General features: G+C 47.4%; 1 protein-coding gene across 1 annotated transcript; it reads right to left on the minus strand.

Moving 5' to 3' along the window:
* Positions 1-2,849: 2,849 nt before the first annotated feature.
* On the minus strand, positions 2,850-6,169 carry ACTL8 (actin like 8). Its single transcript, XM_081145195.1, has 2 exons — positions 5,753-6,169; positions 2,850-4,074 (listed from the first exon to the last, which is right to left on the minus strand). Exons 1-2 carry the CDS (start codon positions 6,098-6,100, stop codon positions 3,331-3,333), a joined length of 1,092 nt encoding a protein of 363 aa, XP_081001321.1. The 5' UTR covers positions 6,101-6,169; the 3' UTR covers positions 2,850-3,330.
* Between the last annotated feature and the right edge of the window lie 13,775 nt (positions 6,170-19,944).

The following is a 19,944-nucleotide window of genomic DNA, read 5'->3' on the forward strand; positions in this document are numbered from 1 at the left end:
AAAAAGAGTTTTGATGACAGTTGCCCAGAGCTAAATAAGGAAAAACAATATCCCTTGCCCAGCTCCCTCTGCGTCCTCATAGTCATTTCTCTGCCCCCCCTCCCCGCCCCCACTCTGCTGTTTAAGGCTCTGGAGTACACAAATAATCCGGCTAGGAGCACAAAGATTACTGCTCAGTATATCAACACCTGATCGCCATCCAAAAGCAGCATTCATTCAAGTGTAGGAAGATTATGTTTCATCTCTCAGGCCAACAGATCCAATAAGGTCCAAAAAACTGGGAAGGGGATCTGGCACTGTAGGTAACAACATGGGCTTAAATATGGATGGATCTAGGTTCAAATCTCTCCCCTTCCAAGGGACAGATGTAGGGGGTCAGCTCACCCAATGACCAATGTCCTATTACTTTTTTTTTTTAATTCTCACCCAAGGATGTGTTTATTGGTTTTAGAGAGAGGGGAAGAGAGAGAGAAAGAAACACCGACGTAAGAGAGAACATCGATAGGTTGCCTTCTGTAGGTGCCTTGACCAGGGATTGAACCTGCAACCTAGGTATGTACCGTGATTGGGAATTGAACCCGCCACCTTTCAGTATATGGGACAACACTCCAAGTAACAGCCACACCAGCCAGAGCTCCTATTTCTTTTAGCTTACCTTTAAATAATGAGACATAAACAGAAGGCTGTGGGTGAATCTTTCCTAATATAGAGACAGTCTCAGGTGGCACATTCCTTTCACCCTTCCTTTTCCTGCAGGGAATATAGGCATGATGCCTGGAGCTACTGCAGCCATTTTTTGATCATGAGGCAACACACTAAAAATGGAAAAATGGAAAAATAGAAAGAGTCCTTGATGATATAGCTATACCACTATTCCATTGGACTGCCTACTTGTTACCAGAGACAAATAAATTCCAATACATTTCAGCCACTTTTAGTTTAGAGTCTAGGGATACGAAATCCATTTCTAACTTGGACAACCCGTTACTAGGCTGAGCTTCAGCGTGACCTGAACAAATGCTTAACATCACCAAGCTTCAATTTTTCTGTTTATACATGGAGACAAATATCATTTATTTCACAGTGTGCATGTAAGAATTAAGTGCGACTCCATTTGTAAAGCACTCACCACAATGCCTGGCAAGGCACAGTGGCTGCTGCTGTTATTAATACTCCTAATTAATAGGCGAGAAATACAAAATTATAAGATTTAAAGTGACATCTCATATTTCAATAGCACTTTCTAGTGTTTTTTGTGTGTGTGTGTGTTTTTTAAAGAATACTTTATTGATTTTTTAGAGAAAGAGGAAGGAAGAAGGGGAGAGGGAGAAACATTGATGTGAGAGTGAAATATTGACCAGACCCCTACTGGGAATTAAGCCAGCAACCCAAGCATGTACCCTGACCCAGGAATCAAACCAGCAACCTTTAGGTGCACGGGACAATGCCCAGCGAACTGAGCCACACTGACCAAGGCAAGCACTTTCTAGTTTTCAAAGTGGCTTCTCATTCCTCATCTTAGCTCATCCTCAACCCCAAATCTCTGAGAAAAATAACTATTACCCCTTAATTTATACCTGAGAGACTCAGAGATTGAGCTACTTGCCCAACTTAGCTAATGACAGAGCCAGCCTCTACCTCAAGTGTGATTCCAAGGCCCTGGGCCTGGTGCCAGGCAAGTTCTGAGCGATTTCACTGGAGAGGCATCATTCCAGGGCCCCAGTTCCTTCCCTGTGGAACACTGATGGCTCAAGTTTAGGGATAAATTTGTGGCCAAGAGAATATAGTTCACACGTCAAAGACAATGTGAGCAGGACTCTGGCCTCCAAATTCCTCCTCCTGTCCCTGAAACATCAGGGTTCCTTGGGCCTCAGTCCTCCACCCACTATTACTCTATTCTAGTTCCTAATATTGAACCAAGACCCCCTTTCAGAAGCAACCATATAACACAGTGGTTGAGGCACAGGCTGGACTTGAACACCACTTTCACCACTTATCAGAAAAAAATATTTGTTAAGTAGATAATACATTATGGCTCCTTTCTCTGTATCAGTCAAAGTAAGCATCATAGCTGCTGTAACAAGCAACCCCCACATCTCAGTGGCTGAACGCAGTAGACTCTCCCTCATGTCCCAGTGCAGTGTAGGTTGGGGAAGGGGCTCTGCAGGCTCCTTCCATCTGCAGCTGTACTGTCCCCTTCCCCATTGGATCCTCTGAATTCCACATGATGATAGAGCTATTTTAAGGGTCGGACACACATGAAATTGGCCAGCACTTATGGCATGGTCACATGGCCTGACCTACCTGCCAGAGATCTGGGAAGGGTAACCTCACAGTGTGCCAAGTTAGGGAGGGGCACAGTCCCCAACAGTCCCCAGTGGTCTCCATCTCAGTCAAACCATGGAAAGAAGGCATCCCTTCAATCCCCAGGCCACATCACTTGTCTCACTTTTCATCATCGAAAACAGTTATTTATGCCTATGTCCCCACGGCAGACGATAATCTCCTTGAAACCGGAAACCCCACGCACCTCTTTCACCTCCAAGTCCCCAGTGCCCAGCACAGCATCTGACACCTAGTAGGTTCTCAACTGTTCATCAACTATTACACCAATAGGAGCTCAGACTTTAACAGAATATTGGAACATGTGGGATGAATGGAGAGAAAAAAACGTGGCAGAGGAGGAATGAGAGGCTCCAGGCCCTTCCTATTCTGCTCAGTGGTAACCACTGTCCATAGCCCCGAGCTCCTCCACAGCTGCCCTGGCCCCCCGGGTTCTCACATACTCATACTCCCTAGTCTCCCCCTGGGGCTGCCCACACTACCCCCATTCATCACAGAAGTCAGCTCAAATTCTAAACAAGTGGTTTATTTGTATATATAAAACAAGACCCCGGCCATGGGGGAAGGACACTCGCTCCTCCCTGGCCAGAGTGTGGGGGACTAGAAACTTCAACTCTCCCCAGCCTTACCCTCCCTCTCCCCTACTCAAAAATACTTCTCCCTTGCCCCAGTTAAAACCTACTCAACTAAAAGAATGGGCAACCCGAGGGAGATGCCCGTGAGCAGTGAGTGGGTATTAGGCATGGGGATGGCAGCTGGCCGCTCCCATCCTAGTAACAGCCCACCCCTGGAGAACCCTGTGCTCCCATGGGTTGGATCCCATCCTTGAAACAAGATAAAAGCCCAGAACTTTAAAAATCCCCCATGAGCTCGGAATTCCAATGCCAGCTAACCCCACCCCTGCCCAGACCCTCCACTGCAATTAATTCACCTGCGCCCCTCCGATGAGAGCCAGGTCCCCCAGCGCAAGCCAACAGGTCACAGCCTCTATCTCTCGTCATATTCCTCCTTGGTCATCCACTCAGACTTGTAAGTAGACAGATGAGCCACAATAGACGCTCCCAGCCAGACGCTAACATTTCTTCTGCCACCCGACCACACGCTGGCCTTGGGGAAGGAGGAATCATCTGTGACCAACTCCCGGTGCAGGCGCTTGATGAAGCCGGGGTAGAGGGTGTTCCCCCCACAGGCAATCACGTACGGGATGAGCTGCGGCTGCAGGGACGCTTCGCAGGCGTTGATGGAATCCAGGACGACCTGGGAGATGCTGGGCCCCGGCTGGTCGAACACCTGGGGGCTGAAGAACATCTCGGGGGCCAGCCGCTGCATGGGGGTGAGCTCCACCGAGGTGCCGTCGGGGAGCTGGTAGGTGTTGTTCTCATCGGAGCCGCTGGGCAGGCTCTGAAGGAAGTCCAGCGCCTCCGCCAGGTTCTGCGGCACGTAGCACTTTCTCATCTGAATGGCGTCAACCGTGTCCAGCTGGAACAGCTTGTGTGGCCCGCCACCCTCCTTAAAGAGGCTCTTGAAGATATAGGCGTAGAGATCCTGGCCCGCGAACTCCAGCGTCTTGCCGCTGGGCCACAGCCGGCGGCCCAGGTGGAAAGGCTGCACTCGGGTCAGGCCGTAGCCAGAATCGACCACCACGCCCGTCAGTAAGCCAGAGGCGTACAGGGACATCTCCAGCTGGTCAGCCAGGAGCAGCGACGGGACATCCAGGGCCTCAAACATAATCTGCAAGGAGGGAGGAGACAGACATGCATGGTGTTTCCCTTGAACAAAGGGCCCTGACCCATTTCCCTTTTACTCAGCCCCGTGCTACGCCCAGCTCTCAAAACTGAAGTGGGCACAGATCTGTGTCCCCAAGGGACTGGCGGCTGCCCCCCGAACATCGGGCCCAGGGCACGTGGAGCTCCCGCTGTGGTCATCAGCGAATGATTAGAAGCTCTGGGGGATGAGTCAGATTTGCCTCAGAGCTTGTTGGACGATGGCCTTTCAGAAGACCCTTTCGGTGGAAGGGTGGGAAGAGCCATCAGGCTGCAAGAAATGGTGCTGAGCTGAGACACGGCTTATGGGAGCACTGGGGGGATGATAGGGGGGCCACAGCCAAGGGACAGAGGCGCAGCTGAAACCATTTCTTTAGAAGAGGAAAGAAGAGATTAGAAAAGAAACAAGCGGGGCATATTTACAACACTGCCTCCCAAAAAGTGGGGGGATAAAGAAAATCCCTCCCCTCCTGGTAGGTGAAGACACGCTTTGTTGTTGTTTTTAATAAAAACTTTCAAACATCAGCCAAGACTTTAGGGTTTGGCAAGGTCCCCAGGTTGATTTTCCCCCCCGCCCATCATCCCCGGGATCTTTACAGAGCACCCGCATGTCTCCCAGCACCCCAGCTCTGCATGCACTCCCTTCAGGAGCTTCCTGTTCATTTAGAGCAGAGCTCAGGAAGCATTTTCTGTAAAGGGTTAGCCAGCCAGGGTTGCCAGATGTAGCAAATAAAAATGTGGGATGCCCAGTTAAATTAGAATTTCAGATAAAGAACAGGTAATGATTTAGTATAAGTATGTCCTGTGCAATATTTGGGGCATATTTATTATACTAAAACATTCATCATTATTTATCTGAAGTTCCAATCTAACTAGGTATCATGTATTTCATCTAGCAAACCTACAATAGTAAATATTTTATGGGCTCTACAGTCTCTGATGCAACTACTCAACACTGCTGTTGTAGTAAAAGCAGCCATAGATGATATGTAAATGAGCGGGCATGGCCGTGTTCCAATAAAACTTTATTTATTAAAACAGATTCTTGGCCCAGATCTGGCCCACCCACTATAGTCTGTCAACCCTTGATTTAAAGTAAAATCCAAGCACTTCCCACAGCTTACCAAGCCTGCCAGCTCTGGCCCCTGCCAACCTCATCTTTCTGTCTCCCTCTTGCCACACTCCCCTGTCTGCTGGCAGAAATCTCCTCCTCTGAGAAGCCCTCCCTGATCACCCTCTTCAAAGGGGCTCCTCTGACCCTCACTAGTCAGCTATCACCCCACTTCATTTTGTTTCTAGAACTGACCACTGTCTGGTATTCTCCCTTGTGAACCTATTCACAGTCAAGTCTTCCCCGGAAGGTAAGCCTTTTGAGGGCCAGGATCTCATCTGTGAACATGACCAAATGTCCGGTGTCTCCTAGTAACGTCCTTTCCAGAGGATTTTTCCTGCTGGGTCTCTATCTGTGGGAGGACCCTCCGTGAGTCCCTTGTACCCAGCGCCGGGCACACATGAGACACTCAGGAAAATATTCATGGGACAAATGATTCAGAAAGAAGACTGACGCCCTGATGGCCAGTCTTGTCCAAACACAAAGTGCCGGCTGCTCCCCACTCCCTGGTGAGGCAGCTCTGAGAAGGCCTTACCTCCAGGGTCTTCTTTCGGTCCGCAGGCTCCCTCAGGGGGGTCTCTGTGACCAATACGGGGAAGTCCTCATGATCTTGTCTGTGCTTCTGCAGGACAAAGGACCAGATGTGCTCCACGCCCTCCCAGTTGAGGACACGGCCCCGCTGGATGGGGTAGCTAAAGGTGTCGGGGTGGAAAATGTCAATGCCGAGGCCCAGGCGCCGCCGGGCGGAGCTGGGGCCTGGGTTCTCCCTGCAGGGTCTGTAGTTCACGATGTTCGGGACGATCAGCTGGGGCTCGTTCCAGCCGGAGAAGCCAGACTTCAGGAAGCCGGACCCGTGGTCGATGATGATGGTTCTCTCGGTCATGGCAGAGGCGGGGGCCCAGGTGTGATGGATCTTCTGAACTTGGCTCCTCAAGGGCGTTTGGCAAACCAGGGCCACCTGCGGAGGGAAAGCATGGGGGTTCTCTGTGAACCCAGGGAACCCGGGCTGGCCACCGTGGGCCGCTTCCCACTCTCCACCCAGCGTCAAACCTCAGGCTCCCCGAAGCCTGTCCGTTCCCACTTCCAAGCCTTTGCATGAGCTGCCACCTGCGCCTGGAATGTCCTTCCCATCCCAAAGTCCCCAGCACCTGACAAGGCTCACCCCATGGCCCATCTGAGAACCCTTGTCTATGACACCAGGTGGGCACTTCTGCTCCACAGAGCAGAGGTTGGGCCCTATTGCTCTGCAGATTGGGCAAGAAGGTTGTCCCCCAGCACGTGCTTGGTGGTGGCTGGCTGCCTGGTTCGAGGACGCGTGGAGCACTAACTATCGGCCTCAGGGGCCACAGCGGCATGAGCAGTAGTAATAGCGACAGTGCCAACGATGAGAGCAAAGGCAGCCCTGGCTACCACCTGTGAAGGACATACTCTCTCTAGTCCTAGAAAGGACATTTTGCGTATTAGGTGGAACTGTGTAAAATTGCCATCTGTGTCCGTCAAAAATGGCCAAATACCAGCAACTCCGTATGTTCCGATCTGATAGGCATTTAATCCTCACTGCAATCTATGAGGCGGGTACCATCGTTACACTCACTTTACAGATGGGGAAACTGAGGCACGGGGGTTAACTTTACTTTCCCAGAGCCACACAACTAATAAAAGCATAGCTGAGCCCAGCTGGTGTGGCTCAGCAATTGAGCATCAACCTAGGATCCAGGAGATAGTGGTTTGATTCCCGGTCAGGGCACATGCCCGGGTTGCAGGCTTGATCCCAAGTAAGGGGCATGCAGGAGGCAGCCGATCAATGACTCTCTCTCATCATTGATGTTTCCATCTCTCTCTCCCTATCTCTTCCTCTCTCAAAATCAATAAAGACCTATTTAAAAAAAAAAAAAGAAAAAGCAGAGTTGAACCCAAACCAGACTCCGAAGGGCACCCCTCTGAGCATCGGGGGAGGCGTGAGAAGAGGGGTTTTGAGTGTGAGCTGAGCAGCTAACGTATAAGGGAAGCTGTGAGCAGGGCACCTAACCACGACCGCAGTCGGTTTCCTCATCTGTGACGTGGTAGAATAACCTCCCTGCTGAAAAAGCAGGTGCGCCGTTTCCTGGCTTCCAGGCTGACGGTAAAACCGAGGTATTCGTGACAAGACAGTCACATAGATCTGTGGAGAAATCGACGGATCTGTGACAAGTGCAAAAACAATGAACTGGAGGAAGGATGGTCTTTACAAACAATAGCAGGGAACAATCGGGTATCCACAGGCCAAAAAAAACAAAAACTTTAAGGTATGGAATACCTCACACCCTGTAAATAATTAAGTCAAAATGGGTCATTTGTAAACCTAAAACTATAAACCTTTTTTTTTAAAAAAAAAAAAAAAGCAAAACAGGAGAAAAATCATTATAACCTTAGGAAAGGTGAAGTTTTCTTAGATGTAAGATACAAAAGAGAATAAACTGGTGGATTGGGGTTCATCAAACTTGTGACCTTCTGCTCTTCAAAAGACACTGTTAGGAGTATGAAGAGATGAGCCACAGACTAGGGGAATTTGTACAAATCATACAGCTGATGAAGAACTTGTATCCAAAACACAGAACGAACTCGCAAGACCCGATGATAAGAAAAACAATTCCATTTTAAAAGTGGGCGAAAGATTTCAACACTTCAGGAAAGAAGACCGATGAGACAAACACGTGGAAATATGCTCAACATCACTAGCTGTTAGGGAAACGAACATTAAAACCACGGGATACTAACGGACGCCTCTGAGAGTGGCTCGAGTTCGAGACCGACAGTAGCAAGTGCTGGCGAGGAGGCGGAGGGACTGGAACCCTCACGCCCCGGGGGTGTGAAGGGGCACAGCCACCTCGGACACAGTTGGCAGCTTCTTAGAAAGTTAAATGTGCACCTGCCACACAACCTAGTTTCTCCACTCCAAGGTGCTCACCCAAGAAAAATGAAAACTTACGCCCACAGGGAAACCTTTATGTGCACATTTATATAGCTTTATTCATAACCACCAAAAACTAGAAACAACCTAAAAGTGCTTCAACTAGGGAACGGGTGAACAAATCGCCATTCAATGCAATAACGCTTGGCAATAAAAAAAGACAAGAACCAGTAACCTGGGTAAATCTCAATGTACTAAGCTGGGTAACAGCAGTCAGGCTCAAAAGGCCACAGACTGTCCGACTCCATTCATAGGACATTCTGGAAAAGGCAAAACTCTAAGGACAGAAAACAGATCAGTGGCTGCCAGCAGCAGTGGGTGGGGAGAGGGGTGGACCCCTGGGGTCAGGGCAGAATGTGGGGGTAACGCCAGAACTCTGCTCTATCCTGCTTGTGGAGGTGGGCGCACACCTGTCAAACCTCACCACTATACACTAAAAAGAAGTGACTTTTACTCTGAGAAATTTTAAAGGGAAAAGCCAGGGGGTGTAGGGGCAAATTAAAGGTTTATGAAATTGCCTTGTAGAATACAAACGGCCACACAGACAGCAGACTCGGTGCTTAGGGTGCATGTGGGTGTCCCAGGTAAGAGAGACGTCTGGGGCCAAGTACCCAGGCTGGCACCCCGCCAGCTGTCTGCTCTGCCCCTGTTTCTGGATAGCAGTTGCCGCTGCCCATCACTGTGGGCATGACAGCCACTGCCTGGCCCTGGTCAGCGGCTCCCCTCCGTCACCAACGTGGGAGCAGTGATCAGGCTGTCACTGCCTTGAATTAGCTCTGACATCAGATGGAGGAGAGCAAACAGGGGAGAGACGGAGCTGAGACATCCGCCTCCTCCCTCGCCCTCTGGCAGGCTGAGCGATAGCTTCCTCACACGGCATCACCCAGAGTGAGGGGGAACCGGGCGCTGGAGGACAGCCCGGGACACCGGCTCTGCCAGTGACCTCTCAGTACCACAAGAGCAGGTGACTGATCGGTGCTTCCTGGGCCCTGGCATTTGGAACCGCAGGGGATACACGGTGACTTTCACTATGGCTGTCGATCAGGATGGCCATTGAGGGGAACGCCAGGATGGTGGACCAGCTGACCCGGCCCAGGAGCATGAGGCCGGGAGGCTGGGGGCCATCCCTCCCTGGGACCATGACTGTGGGAAGAAAAGTGAGTGGCCCCAAGGGGCCAGCTCTAAGGATAGAGATGAAATTACATATTCAAAGCATTTTTACTGAGCTATCTATTCCACAAATCCCTACTGATCACCCACTACACAATATTGAGACACGGTTCCTGCCCTCCTGGGGCTTACAATCTACTGAGAAAGACTGTCAGTAAGCACCAGATCACGTGCGTCATGCCAGGGGGCATCAGTGCAATGAAGAAAAATAAGGTCTGGCACAAGCGACAGGGAGCATAAGAGGCACAGAGGCATGGTGCTAAACAGGGCAGTCCAAGAAGGCCTCTCCAAAAGGTAACACTGGAACAAAGAACTGAATGAAGCGAGAGGACAAGGCACGTGATTACCTGGAAAAGCATTCCAAGCCCAAGGAATAGCAAGTGCAAAGGCCCTGAGGAAGAAATGGCTAGATGTGTCCTAGGAACAGCCAGGAGGCCAGGATAGCAGGACGTGGCAGGTGAGGGAAGGGTGTTGGAGGTTCAGATGGGCCTTGCAGACCTTTGTGTTGTGCTTAGAGATATGGGGAACCCCTGAGCGTTCGAACAGAAGAATCACATAAACTCACCTGAGTTGCCGAAAAGGATCATTTGGGCCAATCTGAAGAATGAACTGCAGAGGGCAGGAGAAGCAGGAGACGGAAAGGCCTTAACAGATGACGGTGCCCTGCACTTGGATGGCAGCAGCGAGAAGGGTGAGAAGAGTAGGATGCCGGATATATTTAATGAAGATGGATACACTGAAGTGTGAGGCCAGGAGAGGAAAGAAGGGAGACACCAAGACTGTGGGCCTGAAAAGCTAAAGACTGGAGTCTGTGTTTACGGAGATGGAGAATGTACAGAAGGAGCAGACTTGGGGCAGAGAGGAAATCAGGAATTTTCTTTTGGACACAATAAACATTTGAGATGCATATTAGACACACATGAAGATGTCCGAAGACAGAGTTTATAGATGTCTGAGCTGGAGATATAATTGGGAGTCACTGAATGGATGGAATTGCAAGTTACAGGGTGGGTGTGACCAGGAAGGGACAGGGTGTAGATACAGACTGATGCCTGGGGGCACGTTAAGGTCTGGAGGCTGGGCCCTGGGAGAAGCCGGTCAAGGGAGAAAGACCAGCCAGGGAGGGAGGAGGGAAACCAGAGGGAGCTATGTCCCAGAATCCGACCACATCTCACCCTTCTCACTGTCACCATCCTAGTGCAAGTCACCATCAGAGAAAGTATTTCAAGAAGAGAGAAACTGGCCCTGCCTGTGTGGCTCAGTTGGCTGGAGCATCGTCTGGTATACCGAAAGGTCGTGGGTTTGATTCCTGGTCAGGGCTCATACCTAGGTTTTGGGTTTGATCCCGGTCTGGGTACGAACTAAAAGTAACCAATCGATATATCGATGTTCTCTCACATCAATGTCTCTCTCTCTCCATCTCCCTTCCCCTCTCTAAAATCAATAAGCATAGGATTAAAAAAAAGAAAAAGAAATGTTGACACGTTCAAAAATGCTTTTTAAAACAAGAAGAGAGAAATCGAATGTGCTGAGAAATTAAGATGGGCGACAAAGAACTATCCATCGGATCTGGCAACACAGACGTCCCCAATAGCTTCTCCAAAACTGGCCCCTGCTCCTCAAAAACACCAGTAGTTACAAAACAATGTCAGGGAAAGCTCAAAAGCTAAGAGCTGGGCCACCAATACAATGTATGTTTTCTGATCCCAGATCAGAAAAAAAATTACCAGAAAGAACAGTATTTATCCCATAGATTGATTAAAGTGGACTATGCCAAACAATCTAAGCCATGGCAGGAAAGATGGAACAGGGAAAAAGGAGCAACAGGGGGAGACGATGATAGTAACCTATATCTAACCATATCGATAGTCACATTAAACCAAAATGTCCTGAGACACACCAGCTGAAAGACGGGGACTGTTTGACTGGATTAACAACAGAAAGACCCAGCTAGGGGCTATCTACAAGAAACCCGCTTTAAATAAAATGATAAAGGTTGGTTCAAAGTAAAGCAGGGGGAAAGACACACCATGCAAAAATGAACCCAATGAAAGCTGGAGCGGCAATCTTCATATGGGACAAAGTAGACTCCAGCACAAGGACCGTTACCGGGAGTAAAGGCGGACATTGCATAATGTAAAAGGGTGAATTACCAAAAGGACAGAACAACCCTAAATACATATGCATCTAACAACAGATATTCAAAACCCTTTCTTCAGAGAGAAATAGAAAACTCCACCATCCTACTTGTAGGCTTCAATTCCCTTTCCAGAAATCAAGAGAAAAAGCCAGCGAGTCAAGTTGGTTGTTCAGAAATTCCATATCTTTGCCAATTTTCTAACTGATATTTATAGAACACTTCATCAAACAACATTCATTCCAAAAACACATGAAATGCTCACAAAGATAGGCCGCATTAGAAGCCACAAAACAAATCTAGACAAATTTAGAATTGAAATCACATAAAGCATGTTCTTTGAGCATAAAGGAATTAAATTAGAAATCAAAGCAGAATGATATCTGGGAAATCCCCAAATATTTGGAAATTAACGCGAGTCTAAATAGCACATTGCTCAAAGAAAAAATTGAGCTGAATGAAAATAAAAATACAACCTGCCAAAATTCGTGAGATGCAGCTAAAGCAGTGCTCAGAGGGAATTTATAGCACTAAATGTTTACATTAAAAAGAAGAAGAAAGTTTTCAAGTCAATAATCTAAACTTCCACCTTAAGAAAGTAGAAAAGAACATATTAAACCCAAAGCAAGCAGAGGCTAAAAATAAAAAATAAATAAATAAATGAATGAAACTGGAAATGAAACCAACAAAGAAAAGTCAATAAAACCAAAAAGCTGACTCTTTGAAAAAAGATCCATAAATTGATCAACCTCTAGGCCGACTAAGAAAAAAGAGACAAGGCACAAAGGATTGATTTCAGGAATGAGGTGACATTACTTTGACTCTACAGACATGAAAATAATAACAGGAAAATATTATGAACAACTTTCCGCCTATCAATTTGACAACTTAGGTAAAATGGGCAAAGTCCTTCAAAGACATAATCTACCCAACTTCACGCAAAAGAAATATATATAACCTGAATAGCTCTATAACTATTAAAAGAGATTGCATTTTTAGTTAAAAGCTTTCCAACAAAGAAAACTTCAGGCCCAAATAGCTTCACCGGTAAAGTCTACCAAACATCTAAGGAAGAAATTATACTGATTGTACACAATCTCTTCCAGAAAGCAGAAGAGGAGGGGACATATCCCAACTCATTCTGTGAGGGCAGCATTACCTTGATACCAAAGTCAAAGGTATTACCAAAAAAGAAAACTATAAACCAAAATATCTCATGAACATATATATAAAAAATTCTCAATAAAATAATAGCAAACTCAGCGATATATAAAAAGGATAGCCCTAGCCAGCATGGCTCAGTTGATTGGAGAGTCGTCCAGCACACTGAGAGGTTGAGGGTTTGATTCCAGGTCAGGGCACATACCTAGGTTATGGGTTCAATCGCTGGTTGGGGTGCATATGGGAGCAACTGATCGATGTTTCTCTTTCACATCTACGTTTTTCTCTTTCCCTCTCTCTCTCTCTCCCCCCCCTTTCCCTCTCTTTAAAATCAATAAGCATGTCCTCAGGTATAAAATAATAAAAAAATTAAAAATAAAAAGATAAAATACATCAACTAAGTGGGACTTATCTGAGAAATGTAAGACTGGCTCAGCATTTCTAAATCAGTGTAATTCAAAACCACATGACCATCTCAATAGATGCAAAGAAAGCACTGGACAAAATTCAATGTGCATTTACAATAAAAATTCTCACCAACTAGGAACTGAAGGGAATTTCCTTAACCTGATAAAGGACATCTACAAAAACCCCACAGATAAGATCATACTTAATGGTGAAGGACTGAAAGCTCTCCCCCTATGATTAGGAACAAGGTAAGGAGGTCACCTCTCACCACTCATATTCAACAATTAACTAGAAGTCCTAGCCAATTCAGTAAGGTGTTTAATCGTCACCCAAAGACATGCTTAGAGAGAGAAGAAGGGAGGGACGGAGAAAGGGGAAAAGAAAGGAAGAAAGAGAGAGAGGGAGAGAGAGGGGGGGAGGGAAGGGGAGGGGAGCGGAGGGGAGGGGAGGGGAGGGGAGGGGAGGGGAGGGGGAGGGGGAGAGAGAGAGCGAGCGATCGGTTGCCTTCCGTACATACTCCAACCAGGGATCCAACCCACAATCCAGGTATGTGCCCTGACTGGGAATCAAACCAGCAACCTTTCAGTGCACTGGAAGACGTTCAACCAACTGAGACACTCTGGCTGGGTGAAATCAATTCTACTTTATATACTGGCAATAAACAGCTAGAAATAAAAATTTTAAAAACAGTGCCATTCATAATAGCATCAAAAACCATCAAATATGTTGGTATAAATCTAACAAAATATGTTATAAAATATGCTAACATCTACAAACACTGATGAAAGAAGTCAAAGAACACCTAAATAAATAGATATGCTGTGTTCATGGATTAGAAGCTTCAGTATCATTGAGATGTTAATTCTCCCTAAATTGATTTATAGATTTAATCCCAATCAAAGCCTCAGGAGGAGGGTTTTTTTTTGGGGGGGGAGGGTTAAGATATCAAGATGATTCTAAAATTGATATGGGAAGACAAAGGAATTAGAATAGCCAAAATAACTTTGACAAAGAACAAAGTTGGAAGACTCACGCAACCTGACTTTAAGACCCACTATAAACCTCCAGTAATCAAGACAGTGTGGTATTGGGGTAAAAGAAGAGCCACATAGATTAGTAGAGGGGAGAAAACAGAGGACCCAGGAACAGACTCAGACAAATAAAGCCAATTGATTTTTATAGAGGTGTGAGGACTTTCTGTGATGAAAAATAGTCTTTTCAACAAATGGTGCTGGGGAAAAAATTGAACCTCTTTGTGGTAAGAAACAGGTGAACCTCAACCCATTCCTCATCTCTTACACCAAAAGTAACTCAAAATGGATCCTGTAAACTATAATCATAAGACAAAAATCTGTATGACTTACGGAAGAAAAGATAAGAGGAAATCTCTGTGGCTTTACCTAAGAGTACCTAAGCGTTCTTAGATACAACACCAGAAGTACAATCTGTAAAAGGAAAAATGTATCTACCGGACTTCATCAAAATTAAAAATGTCTGCTCTTTGGAAGACACTATTATGGACACGAAAAAGATAATCCCCAATCTGGTAGGTAGAAAATATTTTCAAATCACATTTCTGATATAGGCTCATATTCAGAATATATAAAGGACTATCAAAAATCAATAAGAAAACAAATATGTTAAAAATGAGCAAAAGATTTGGGCAGTTCACCAAAGAAGCTATATAGATGGTAAATAAGCCCATGAAAAGACGCTAAATATCATTAGTCCTTAGGGAAATACAAGGTAAAGCCACAATAAGATACTGCCACATACCTATTAGAAAGGCTGAAGGACAATATGAACAGCTGGGAAGGACGCGAAGACCAGAACTTTCATACACAACTAATGGGAATAAGAAATGATTTAAGCAGGAAAATGGCTTGGAAGTTTCTTGTAATAGCCACATACCATTCAACCCACCAATGCAATTCTTGAGAAAAAATTTTTTAAAATGTTCACACAAAAGCCTTTTTACACCAATGTAAAAATCACTTTACACCAATGTAAATTATCCAAAACTGGCAACAACCTAAACGTTCAAGTGGTGAATGGACAAACTGTGGTACATCCATACGGCGGTGCACTATCAGCAGCGAAAAGGAAGGAACTGCGGAAACATGCACGAATGGCATGAATGACTTCAAAGGCAGCACGCTGAGTGAAAGAAACCAGACCTGCATATGTGTGTTTCCGTTCGTACGACATTCTGGTAAAGGCAGAACTCTGAGGACAGAAAACAGATGAACGGTTGCCAAGGCTGAGGGGCGTGGGGGGGAGGGGGAGCTGAGGACACAGCGGGAATTTGGCGGGGGGAGCCCGGTGATGAAACTGCGTTACATCTTGATTATAACAGTGATTACATGACTGTACGCATTTGTCAAAACTTGGAACTGCACATCAAAAAGAGTGCATCGCACTGCATGCAAAATTTTAAGTGAATTTTTAAAAGGAACGTTTGGGGAACTATTGGTGAAATTTGAATATGGGTTATATTTTCAATGCTACATTTCCTGCATTTGATCACCACATTGTGGATTTGAAAGAGAATATCCTTCAATGAGAATTTACAGGTAAAATGTCATGCAATCTTACTTTCAAGATCAGGAAAAACCCCCACCAGCATGTATATATAGAAAAAAATCTCAGAGCAAATGTGGCCCAAAGATAATAACCGCTGCCTACAGGACAGTAAGTCGAGCTGTGTTTGCTCTTGCAAAGTATGAACGGTCCTTAAAATTAAAAGGTTCTTAAAAGAAAAGGTGGGAGCAGAGAAACTGGAGACAGCGAGTATAAAACATGTCGATGAGTTCTGCTATGAAAGGAAGCGAAGAAATATGACAGAAGATGTGGAGAGAGATACGGGAGCCCAGGAGGGACGGGGGGTTTTTAAGATGAAAAATAATATGTTAAGGTTTTGTGCTGATGGGAGTAATCCAGCAGAGAAAAGACTGGAATAAAATCAGAACAAGCCGCAGGTAAGCCTGGATTCTACACTGTTGGCTCTCCCGTCTTCTCCGGAATCATCTTGTGCCCTCTCCCCAGGATCACGGGCCTGCAGCCCCACTGACCTTTCTGCCCCTGGCCCACAGCCTACTCCTTCCTTCCCAGGGCCTGGCATTGCTTGACCTTCTGCTGGACCGCCTGTCCCAGCCCTTCTAGAATCCAGCTGCTTCTCCTCTCAGCTGGAGTGCCCCCCTCCGAGAAGCCCTCCCTGACCGCCCACGGGACGCCTGGCCAGTGTCGCAGCGCCTACTTTCATCGCTGTCATAGCACTAACCCCAGGACATCACGCTGTGCGTTTTCTGGTTTCCTGTCTGCCTCCCTCCAAGCGCCGCCTGAGTGCGGGCTCCAAGGTGGACAAGCGTCTGTCCTTCGCTTCCGCATTCCCATCACACAACCGGCATCGTTTTGTTAAATCAATTTGTGTTGAATGAATAAATTTTTAAAAACACATCGGTTTGCCGGCAGCGTGACGGTTCCATATGGACTCCACGCTCGTGTCCCTAAAATAGCCGTTTCTTCTGTAGGCTGCTGGCAATGTTCCTGCTCAAAACCCTTCCGCCGCTCCCACTGTGAACAAAATAAAGCCCAAAGTGAGCTTGGCACGGGTAGGCCCGGGCTCCGGCCCGAGCTGGCCTCCCCTTCCTTCCCTCTCCACGCACCTGAAGCTAGAGCCACGCTGGAATATTTGCTGCTTGGAAAATTTGTCCTTTCGCCATCTCTTCTCTGCCGGGCTCCCTCCCACGAACCTTTTCAGGTCTTTAAGATCCAAACCGAGCTTTCCTCCAGAAAGCTCCTAACACCAGCTAATGTCTGTGCGGGAGCTCCTTCCTCCACGACCACCACGAAACAGCACTTGCCAAGCGCTTACTACGTGCCAGGCACTGGGAGAGGTGCTTTCCACATAGTATCTCATTTAATCTGCACAACAGCCCAATGACAAGGCCGTAGTACCATCTCTGGTTTATGGACGGGACAATTAAAGTTTAGAAAATAAAGGAATGGGCTCTAAGACACCCAGGCTACAGGGCAATCAGGATTCAAACCCATGCCTGTGGGTTCCAGAGCCCAAGCTCGTGACCACCACCATGATTAACCATGTGGCCTTAGATTGATCAGTTCTCTATGCCTTAGTTTTCAGATGAGAATAACTGCCTTGCATGGATGCTCGAAGGATTAGCAATGTCATTTGAAGAAAACGGGGTGCAGAGCAATAGCACATTAGCTCTTGTTAAGCCGTGAGCCCCTTACTGCTGTCGACTCCTGTTAATTGTCTACCTGGGGTCTTCTCTCCCTCTGGGGCTGTCACTCCCCCTTGGGGACTGCACAGTGTTTGCACACATGGGACACTCCTGGGTTTGTCTATTGAGCCTCCATCTGGAGCCCCTGTGAATTGCTCTGTGGTTGTAAACATTTTGCAAGGAACTTTCCACTTACTCAGCACCTTATCTACATTCTCTGAGTTCTTATAAGGTAGGTCATGCCATTCTGGTTTTCATCCCAGTTCATTGTTGCTGCTGATGACACTGAGTGTACTTCCTACGATTGCACTTCCTACGATCCGGGTCCCACGCCGGCTCTTCAGTACGCATTTCAACAGCACCATCATGGGCCTCAGTCGTACGTATCAGGAAACTGAGGCAGTTTCCCACAGCTACTGATTCTCTGGCTTCAGAGCCTGTGCCTCTAACCAGGCAGCCACTTTTCCTATCCTATCGGCACAGCACAAAGACGTCTGTTTCCCAGTCCTGGAGCCTATGAACATGTTAGGTTACCTGGCAAAGAGGATTGGAGGTTATTAATCCCCTGACCTTGGGATAGGGAGAGTGTCCTGAGTCATCCAGGTGAGCCCAGTAGAGTGACAAGTCTCCTTTAAATGTGGAAGAAGAGGCAGAAGGTCAGGGTCAGACAAAGACTGGAGATGCAACAACACGGATGACTTGGAAAGTGGAGGAAGGGGCCAGCAGCCACGGAATGCGGTTGGCCTCTAGAATCTGGAAAAGGCAAAGCCATGGGCCCTCCCTAGAGCCTCCAAAGGGAGCACAGCCCTGATAGCACCTTGATGTTAGTCCAGGGCGACTCATTTTGCGCTTCCAGGTCCAGATCTGTAAGACTATAACTCTGTGTTGTTTTAAGGCCTGAGGTTTGTGGTCCTTTGTCTCAGCGGCATTAGCAAACTCATACAGATGCAAAATCAGCTCCCTTATCCTTGCTGCTCAAAACTGACCAGGCCATGGGGCCCTGTGGTAGGGTCCTAAAGGCCAAGCTCCCATCCCAGACACCCTCCCGTGTCCCATGGGGGAGATCAAGCCTTGTCTACCAGGTTACACTAGACATTTTATCCCAAAGCCAGACATGTCCCAGCCTCCATGCAAATCAGCAACCAGGCTGGGAAGGACAGAAAGAAGCCAGGCACTCCGCCACAGGCCCCCTGGGCTCCCAAGTCCCCTCCCTGAGTCCCCACCTCCCAGGGGCAGACAGGCTGGACCTCATTACAGGGACGTCCAAGGACAGAGGCGGAGTTGACCATTCCAAGGAACATCTGGGTTCAGGGAGTGTCTTTATTACGGAAGGGATTGGGAGGCAGAATTAGAAAGAGAGAGAAAGAGAGAGACATCAAATCTGCATCAGGGGAAGACAGGGCTTTAATTATTCCTTTTCTTAACCTCATTGGACCTTGAGGTATTTTAACATTACTCTCCCTGGCAGGGAGGATTGATTGATTGTCTCTTGGCATTCAGAAACCCTGATTAATGTAAAACTAACCAGTCGTTCTGAACTCTGGGGAATTAATCACTTAAATGTGGGAATTACTCAATAAACCGTTCAAACATGCAATAAACCAAGCCATTAAAAATTAATCGCTCGACATCCCGGCCATGTAAATAGGGCTAATAAGATCCTGGCAGGCGAGAGCGAGGAGTACAAGGAGAAAGGGGGAAGCAACGCCTTTAATCAGCTGCCTCCAAGGACCACAGTGGACACTCCAATGTCCAGGCTGCACATCACAGATCGTCAGGTAGGTGACGTCTGATCCCTGGGACCTGATGATAAGGGAAGGCAAGCAACTGAGAGCAGAGGAGCCCTCGCTGGGCCGTTAGGAGGCGGTGGCAGGGTTTGAGCTACAATCCTCAACAAATATTTGCTGAGCACTGACTGTGTGGCAGGCTGCGTACTAGGCTCTGCAGATGCAGCCTGACAACTGATGAGCAAGACAACTGCGGAGCTGTCACTGGTGTGTGTGTTAGTGGGGGATGTGGGGGTGGTAGAAAACATATTTGTTTTATAAAACACTGTCTACAAAGAAGAATAAAGCAAGGGACAAATATTAAAAAATTATGGTGGCCCGGCCAGGCGTGGCTCAGGGGTTGAGCATCAGCCTAGGATCCAGGCGATCGGGGTTCGATTCCTGGTCAGGGCACATGCCCGGGCTGCGGGCTCGGTCCCCAGCTGGGGGCGTGCAGGAGGCAGCTGATCGACAATGACTCTCTCATCATTGATGTTTTTATCTCTCTCTCCCCCTCTCCCTTCCTCTCTCTGAAATCAATAAAGATATATTTAAAAAAAAAAAAAAAAAACTATGGCAGCCCTTTGTTGCCTTCCCTATATCCTGCCATCCTCCCAGTCAACAGCATCCAGATCCTGCTGTGGACGTGCCCTTCCCCATGTCCACCAGTGGCTCGGATGGGGTTTACTCAACTCTCAGCTCAGGGATTACTCCCAAGGGGCTTAATCCAATGGGTTTATCCCAACTCTCCGACCACAGTGAGTGATTCAGGGAGGAACATGTGACCCAATTTAAGCCAACTGAGATGAGGAGACATTCACTCCCGGCTTCTGGTAAAGAACCTTTTCCTGCCTTATCACAGGAGGCCCCTCAAAGAACCATTTTCTCTTG

The sequence above is a fragment of the Miniopterus schreibersii genome (assembly GCF_964146895.1).
Source record: "Miniopterus schreibersii genome assembly, chromosome: 8".
Classification (NCBI taxonomy): domain Eukaryota; kingdom Metazoa; phylum Chordata; class Mammalia; order Chiroptera; family Miniopteridae; genus Miniopterus; species Miniopterus schreibersii.

What these genes read in the sequence shown, in the direction of transcription:
- ACTL8 (XM_081145195.1), bottom strand. Translation starts at nt 6,100, where the DNA reads ATGACCGAGAGAACCATCATCATCGACCACGGGTCCGGCTTCCTGAAG. An exon ending in ACCGAAAGAAGACCCTGGAG is followed by an intron (nt 4,075 to 5,752) that starts GTAAGGCCTTCT and finishes CCCTCCTTGCAG; the next exon opens with ATTATGTTTGAGGCCCTGGA.